This window comes from Schistosoma mansoni, chromosome 4, assembly GCF_000237925.1.
Source record: "Schistosoma mansoni strain Puerto Rico chromosome 4, complete genome".
Lineage (NCBI taxonomy): Eukaryota > Metazoa > Platyhelminthes > Trematoda > Strigeidida > Schistosomatidae > Schistosoma > Schistosoma mansoni.
The window spans coordinates 10,557,841-10,567,266 of NC_031498.1; the positions used below are offsets into that span (position 1 = coordinate 10,557,841).

General features: G+C 30.3%; 1 protein-coding gene across 1 annotated transcript; it reads right to left on the bottom strand.

The window, feature by feature from the left end:
* Positions 1–1,205: 1,205 nt before the first annotated feature.
* On the bottom strand, positions 1,206–6,783 carry Smp_069240 (putative voltage-gated potassium channel; the record flags this gene model as incomplete). The annotated part of the gene is made up of 2 exons (XM_018796795.1): positions 6,372–6,783; positions 1,206–2,673 (listed from the first exon to the last, which is right to left on the bottom strand). The coding sequence occupies exons 1-2, from the start codon at positions 6,440–6,442 to the stop codon at positions 1,206–1,208; spliced, it is 1,539 nt and encodes a 512-aa protein (XP_018651902.1). The 5' UTR covers positions 6,443–6,783.
* Positions 6,784–9,426: the final 2,643 nt, after the last annotated feature.

Below are 9,426 nucleotides of genomic sequence, written 5' to 3' on the forward strand. Positions count from 1 at the left end.
GTCCACGCGAAGAGTCCCACAATAGGAAGAAACGGTGCTTCCAGGTTTTCCATAGTAGTCTAGCCTCAATTGACCAATGATCTCAACTATATAAAATATTTATTACCCATAAATAAATTCTAGTAAGTGAAAGAGAAAACGGCATACTGGAAATTGCCTTGATGTATATCTTCTTCTTGGTAGAAAAACTACGGCTACTAAATATCTCATTTTCAACAACCGTAATACTAATCATCTAGAAAGTTCTATTAATTAAATTAATAATATTAATATCATCATCACTATAGTGATGATCGCATTAAATCATTAAAAGAAAATGAAAGCAAATAAACTTTCATACATATTTAAAATTATTTATTTTTTTATTGTTTTACATGAAAGATCCGAAATCTCCAAAATGTTTGACACATTTACATAGAATGAATCAAATAAACAAATAGTAGATAATGATTAATATAATTATCTCAAAGCCCAATACAACATGACATTTTTGTTATCATATAAAGTATCATATATAAAGTATATTAGTTTATTAGCTCTACAACTGAATGATTTAATAATGAAGTTACTCAATTTTGCCAAAAAAATATGTATGATTTACCTGCTTCTGAAGAAATCTCTATTCTTCTTTCATTGTTCATCAATGGCATATAATAGTGAGAAAAGAAACCGAAGAAACAAAAAAGAAGAATCTACATGAATAAATATTCTATGAAAATAGTTGATTCCATTGAAGCCTTCTACAGGTTCTTGATGAAAATATGAATATGCTCTTAGCATTATCAACCAATGTTTATACAATGATTATTATATAACTTGATCGATTAGTAGTATATATATATATATATTTTCCTAAAGGTCATTTGAAAATTAAATAAACATCAAGGATAAACAGTAAGTGAAAATGATAAAATGCAGTTAGAAAAGAAAACACACTAACTAAAATTGGTATCTGCGGTTAACATGAACTTTATGTACAAAAATATCTATCGTAGAACTAAGTTTAATTAATTTATAGTTCATTATGTTGATAAAATATGTAAATGTGTATTCTGTATGGTGAATAAGATATTTGACTGTTCTCTATATTTGTAGTTGGTTTAATTTTGAGCATAATATTGATTAAACGAAATTGATTTTTAGAAGGATTCATGAATTGATGGAAAAAAACACAATGTTATAAGAAGAAAACCGAGAGTATATGATTACTTTTTTATTGTAATGGAATTTTGTTTCAAGGCACTGGTTATAGTTGTATCATATTGACTATTAACAATACTCTCGTTATGTGACATTGTTTTTATGGATTTACTACTACCACTACTATTGATATTGTAAGTAATACTACGAACTTTTGTATTTATATGTTGTTCTTTATTGGTAATATCATCATCATCTGTTTCTAAAGATGAAGAAATAGAATGTGAAATATCATCTGATTCTGTTTCACGATGATAGAAATAATTAAAGTTTGATACAATCACAGGAACAGGAAGTGCAATAGTTAGTACACCAGCGATAGCACATAATGAACCAATTAATTTACCCCATACAGTAACCGGTCGCATATCTCCATAACCAACTGTGGTCATTGTTACAACAGCCCACCAAAATCCATCAGGTATACTACGAAATAATGAAGTGTCAGCATCAGCTTCAGCAAAATATACAGCTGATGAAAAGAGAATAACACAAATCAGTAAAAAGAATACTAATAATCCTAATTCCCGAACACTTGCTCTTAGTGTTTGTCCTAAAATTTGTAGTCCTTTTGAATGTCTTGATAATTTGAATATACGAAAAACGCGAACAAGACGAATAACTCTTAGTACAGCTAGTGATGTTGTCTGATTAATTTGTTTCGGATCATCGATAATTACAGCACCAAGTGTTATGAAATATGGTATAATTGAAACCACATCAATAACATTCATTAGCACCTTGAAAAACTCAAACTTTTTCGGAGATGAAGCAAAACGTACTAGTAGTTCACAACTAAACCATACTATACAAAATGTTTCAATGATAAAAAATGGTTGATCAATTGTTGGTAAATCATCTTCTTCAAAAGTTAATTCTTCATAACATAAAGTAGAATTAAGGTTATTTATTATTTTATATCGACGAAAATGTGGTAGAGTTTCCAAACAAAAAATTATAATTGATAAGAGAATAACAAATACTGAACCAATAGCTAGTATACGTGCAGCTAATGAACTTTCTGGGTATTCAAATAAAAGCCAAACTTTACGTTGAAAACGATTTCTTGGTAGAATTTTTGGTTCCTCCTTAATAAATCCTTCTTCTTCACGATATTTAGCCAATGCCTCTTCACCTAATTCATAGAATTTAATTTCTTCATTGAATACATCTATTGGTACATTAACAGGTCGTCGAAGTCTTCCACCGCTTTGATAAAAATAAAGTATACCGTCAAAGCTTGATCGATTTCTGTCGAAAAAATATTCATTTCTTAACGGATCATAATAATGATTACGTTTATTGGGATTACCTAGTAAGGTATCAGGAAATTGATTGACAGTTTGTGCTTGAGTTTCAAAACGTAAACCGCTTACATTGATTACTAATCTTTCACTTTCAATTTCCGGACGAAATATTTCATCTGAAGTGAGTTGATCGATTCCTGTTTCCTCTTCCAGGTTTTGATTTATTCTGTAAAAGTAATTTAAATGACTCTTTTGACAGCTAAATATACTCTCGAAAAGATTTATATGACGAATATAATGATAGGATTCATATTTTGATTATGTGACTTAAATTACAATCATATCAGAAAGCCGATAATTTCTTATAAAAAACAAAGTAACTCTCAAATGTGCCTATAGCCAGAAAAACGTGAGTTTATTTTATTGATAATCAAAACGTCAAGACTGCTATGTGATACACTGATTGTGAAACGAAAGAGTTCATTTAGTAATAAATAAACTTGAAGTCAGTTTAGGGTTGTGGAGACTGTTGAATTGCAATCGAGATCATGAACCAATCAATGTTAGAAGACCATCCCTTGAATGTCACTAACAGTGGTCTAGGGGTTAAGCGTTCGCGCAAGACCGAAGGTCATGGGTTCGATTCTCGCGTGTGGGATCGTTGATGAGCACTTCTAAGGAATCCCGTGCTAGGAAGAAGCAGTCGTTCAGTGTTTCCAGGTTTTCAATCGTGATCAAATATTGATCGGTTCATGATCTTCATCAAAACCTAAAATTACAAAAAACTGAGGTTTTGAAACAAATTTGTTTTAATGCTCTTGTGCAACTGGTTTGAAGATACACTAAACTACTTAATTATAATCAGTTTCGCTGGAAAGCAACCAGGATTCTGGAGTCAATCAAATGATTATTAATTTTAAAATGACGATTAATATGGAGGTGCTTATGTTGCACGTGAGGCTGGTTGAATAACAAAATGTTTATATTTATATTGTGATCTAACAAATGATGTATTTTAAATCAAATTTTATTGGTAAACCGACAAACGAAACCGCATATACGTTGTTCATATTGCACTTGAAAACCTATTCTGCATACAACTTACTTTGATAAATGTCAAATTTTCAGAGATTCTATTTAATAGCACTTTTACGGTAGTCAAATCCTATATCACGAGAAAGAGAAGATCAAAATTGCAAGGTTAGAGTATGTAGCCCATCTAAATAATCATCAGCTAGAATAAATTCAATTTATATCTTGAGTGTTCTTTACATACAATATCGATCACAAATAACAAATGGCTACTGTCATTTGTGTATATTGTTTGGGATAACATTCAAAATTACAGCCAATTATTTGGAGTAAAATTCGACTTGCAACAGAACCAAGAAAATTATATTACTAAGTGAAAACGTCAGGTCTAAAATGTGAAACTTCTAAGAAAAGAATTTGATTTGGTCGGTTTATTCAAAATAATCAGAAGAACTCTTCTTTTCAACTACTTTCTGGCGCCTTTTATTTAGACTACTCAATAATTAGGGAGTGAATTGTAACAATTATGTATATTTTTTATTGAATAAAACCCTTGAATGTAACAATGGTTTTAATTTATCACTATAATCACTAAATTTTGCGTTATATTCTTCAGTATTGTGTGGCCTGACAATCTCTATATATTACATCTCATTCTACTTTATTCTCCTCTATTGTATAAAGATAATACGCAGTAATTTACTCTTCTGTAACACGTATAAAATGTATGTATTGTAAAATTAAGTGACTGTCAAATGTAACCAAAATATACGCTTCCTTTGGATAAAAATGAAATTAATCTATCTGATTGGTTTAAAGATGCTATTTATTGAACAACAAATTGCAATTTCCACTGATTGCTACGAATCCATCTTGTGATATTGATTTTAGTCAACTTATTGAGATGGAATCAAAAAGTTTCAAGTATTCAGTAAATAAGCATTTGTTTTCTGATTAGTTAAAAGCCTCAAAAAAAGCTGAAATTTAGACAAACCTATATGAGATTTCATGGAATTTTTAAAGAGCAGATAAGAATTTGCTGTTTACATTATGGTAGCTTCATTGTTTATGTTGTTCTGAAGCATTTTTGAAACTTTGAAGTATGTATTATATTGAAAAAATTTATTAGGTCTACTCGCATGTAAAATACAAGGCTATGTATATATATTGCAGTTCATGAAACACTAATATTCAACTACTTGAGATTTAAAGCTAACTAATAAATGGTCAAGCAAGGTCATTTTCTGATTTTATGTAGCAGAAAATCTATTATCTGATATTCAGCTCCTTCCAAATGATCACCAGTCAAACTGCTAACTTGGGTGTTTAAATAAAAAGTTCTAAAATAACATCATTATCTGTGAATATTCATAATTTAGATTTTACAGCAAAATCTTCGGCTGTTATAGATTCAATGGTTAGAATTGTTTTTTATCTATATAGATAATGATGCTTTAAAACAGAAAGCTTTCTAGGTACATACCACTGAACAAATCTTTATTTTTCGTTCTTTCAATCACATTCGACTTCAATGTATACCGAAACAACAGGACGTTTTCAGCACTGGGATCGCCTATAATTTGCTTGTTATTTGACATGATATGAATATTTCGAAATCCTCGAATATAATCAAGTAAGAAACGGCTTTAAACTTAATGGTCTTTTAAAAGATTTAAATCAAATCCGTGCATTCAAAATTAACAATACTGTTAATTCTGCTTTGACTTAGTCATCTAAGTTATAAGGATTACTTGTGTAAGATCAGATTTTCACACCCTTAATAGTAAATTCTCTTTTCGCTTTTCACCCTTCTATCTGAGCCCAACTTAGCTACCTAGTCTCAGTTTCGGATTTACTATTACGTACTCAATCGTATTAAACTTTTGTTTTTCGAAACTTGTTCTTGTGCAACTATTCACTTTCTTTTGTGTGATACTTTTGAAGTTAAGGGATAATCAATCAACTGCATGAACTGCTGTTTTAAATCTCATGTTTATTGTCTTCCTGAAAATCTTTTGTGTCTATCTAAAGATTAACCAAGGTTTTTCTATAAATGGTATATGAAATATATGTGTTCGTTTGTTCATAATGATAAATTCTATTGTTTTTATGTCGTGTGTGGCTCAAAAGAATTCATAAAATTAATTAATTCACTTTATTCTTCTACGATTTCCCATTGTATTGAAATAAATTAGCTCATAATAGGATAAACAGTATTGAGATTTGTTTTTCCGTTTTTAAAACTTTCCCAGTGATGACATATGATTGAACATGGAAATCTTCGTATGGAAGAAAGAAACTAGACACAACACTCGATATCAGTTATTATCTGCCTAATAAACCATAGAAACGGAAAAGGAAACACAGTCGGTACCTTGAATATAACTTGGTAGTTGTGATCTTTTGGTGAACTCTCTACGTGAATGCAGTAATATATGTTTAGGAAAAGTGTAATTTTAGCTACCCACGTTATAATGAATAGAGAACTAACGAAATGTTCGTAAATTCTAAGACAAGGGTGTGCTAAGTGGAAAATAAACTAGGAAATTTCTTCATAAGGACAGGAGCTGAACAACATAATTATCTGCCTATGTTCGCTTCATGTTAAGACAACTTTCTTATAACAACGACGAATATTTATAATCGCTAGCTAAAAGTTCGAGTGAAAAATGTTCTATTACTGCGATCGGTTTACACAATTCAAAATCTGATAACGATATTATTCTCTTATGAAGAAAGACAGTAAACGGTCATAAATCATAAGAATTTCAGTGAACTGGGTGTCTCTCAAAACACTTCATCCCTAACTTTACAATTATTGGGAAAAATTAAGGGATGAATTTGTAACCAAATAAATAAAAAGAAATAGGAGTAAAATTGTATTGTACTTACTTTCTATTACAATAGGCCAATGTTCCATGAGGTAACAGAAGAGTGGATGCTGTTCCTGATAAGGTGGACATGTGAAAAGTTTAATTGTGCTCATTTTATGTGTTTACATGACCAAGGTAATTATCTCATTATTTAACAAAATTTTTTTGTTTTAGTAAAATGTTTTTAATTAAAATTACAGGTAATTTAACCAAAGATATTATTTACATAAGTTTTAAGGAAAGATTTGAATTTGTTAGATTATTCTGTATTTATATCCACAATTCGATTGATTTATTAACATGTATCGATACATCCATAATCAGTTACAGTGACTTCTAGAATCGGCTATCAGATTCAATAAATAAACTGAGGACCTTATCTACGCATATCCTTTACCATGATTTATTCTGTAATAAGATCCACTTACACGGTTGTCACAGTTATCTCTGTCGTGTCAATCTTACACATATGAATTTTTCATGAAAGTGAAAATTCCTCAATATATGTCTGTCTATCGATACTGCAATCTTCACCTAATGTCTTATTGTCAGGTTGTGTGTATGCACGTTAAGAAAATCCTTTGTAGATTTGTGCACGAGCGATATACAGACAAAACATTAGGGTATTTTCTATTGGTTTATTCTACTTATCCTGATTTTTTTCACACTAGACATTCTCTTATACAACACATTACTAACCTACGGTCTTCATATCAGTGGCAATCGCACCGGGAAAGTTTATCAAAAATTATTGGATACAAAATCATTTACAACAGAGAACCTATTCCATTTGTCTGACAAACGTGATATATTTCGATATAATTTTGGAATCTAATCAATAATAACAGATCTTTAGTAAAAAGAAAAAAATAGTATTCAAATAAGCATGTAAAGTTCAAGCAAAAAAGAAACCTTAATGTTATCCAAAAACTCATAAATAAATTACTCTTAATGAAATAACATAACCTGAAAGTTAGATAAACAAAGGGATGGGTAACCATTTCAATTATGACCTACTGATATTCACACACACACATACATGATTATAAATGTATTCCAAGCTAAAAATAGCCATAGTTAATAAAAAACTGTCTTAAGTTTAAATGAAATTCAGAAGGAAAAAAAAGAGATTGTAAAATGCGCAATTATATGAAAACAGAGAGAATGAAAAAAAAGTAAAGAAGGAACAGGTATTAGACGAAAAATATAAATATTATCAACATTTGTGTATTGCAATACATTTACTTAACAACTAAAAGTTCACTACATTGTACTTTTAATATTATTAGTACAATAAAAGAGGCATTAATATTATCAGTGTCTGTAATCGAATAAAATTCTAAACATACCAACATTATCATATTATATAAGAACTTTCGTCTAAATTAAAGCGAATAGTTTCACAGTATTTGGGCGCCGAGTTGATGGAAGATATTAAATAGGAATGATATATTTGTAAAATCTCACCAAATGAATTTGAAGTAAATCCAACGTTTTGCCTAGCAATCTGGTTCAAACTTTTCCAAGGAAATATTATTTTTATAATTTGTTTAATAATGATCTGAGATCAAAACTAAATAAATGAAAATATTAAAAAAATTATCATAATACTATCATAAGGGGGATTTGTGGTTATTTTAATAATTTTACATAGTTGAGATCATGAGTTAATTGAATATAGACCACCAAGGAAAACCTGGAAGCACTGGACGGCCGTAGATGCGCACTGCTGAGGAGTCCCACAATGGGACAAAACGGTCGTTCAGTGCTTCCAAGTTCTCCGTGGGGGTCTAGCTTTAATTGACTCATGATCTCAACTATAAAAAATCACAATACTATATTTATTTTATTTTTCCTGAACATAAAGATCAATTCTAGCATGACTACTATGAAACTGTTTACCATTAAAGAATATGTTATTCTAGAAAGACTGAATAGCTCAACAAAGTAACCAACCATTCAAGTCTAGATGAAAACGCTTGAAATTCTGCCTTCATTATTTTTTTTTAAAAAAAAAACATTTCTTCAACAGTTGGTAAAGCATTAATAAAAAACGTACGTAGGCATTTGAATTTTGAAATTTTTCAAGTTTCCTTCTGTGATAAATATGATATTGAAATTTAATTACAGTACATTCATGGCTTGTTTCATGTAATAGAAAATCATGCTATGCTTTCAGTTTGATGCATATGTAAACTGCATTTAATAATTGATACCACTATGTTTAAGTTGTAAGCAGCTGATAAGAAACCACGAAGTCATGAGCAGATTTAAGCTAAACCACCATTAAATAACTGAAAGCACTGGATAGACTTTTTGTTCTAGTGTGGGACTATTCAGCAGTGGGCAGTCACGACCCCGCACATGGGAATTCAACCCAGGTCCTTTGATGTTGCGCTTTACTACTGACGTTTAGATCTTTGAACCGGTATCTGACGGTGTTAATATCCAACCTTAATCAAACCACGAGATTGTGCACCATCTTCCATTGTTTTTAGTAAGTCTTTTGCATATGACACGGTTGAATTCTACTGGTCACATCTCAGTCGAACTCTGGACATTTCCTCTCGAAGTTAATCAGTAGTAGGCACATGGTAATTTTCTCAATGAGGTTGTGTGTGTTGTTGAATTTCACTGAAATCATAAACCAATCTAAGCTAAACCACCACTGAAAAGTTGAAAGCACTGGAAGGACACCTCAGTAGTGTTCATTTATGACCTCGCAACCAATAATTATTCATGTTATTCTATCACGTTAATCGACATTTTCTTTGATCAAATGACCTAGAAATTCCAAGAGGTTGACTAATTAATAAGTAATTTATAGATGTGGGTTTTATGGTTTTATAAATCTTCCCGAATTATTTGGACTTATGTTAAAAACGGTAAATAAAACAAGATATCGGTCACATGATAAATGTCCTTATTGTTCTATGGGCCATTGCATTAAAAACCATTCGTCTCATGTTTTGTTTTCTTTATCCATATTCTATAAAAGATTTATGGATGATAAACAACACTATTTTAGAGTTAATTTTTTATCTGATCAGGTTATTTTATTATTATTATTATTA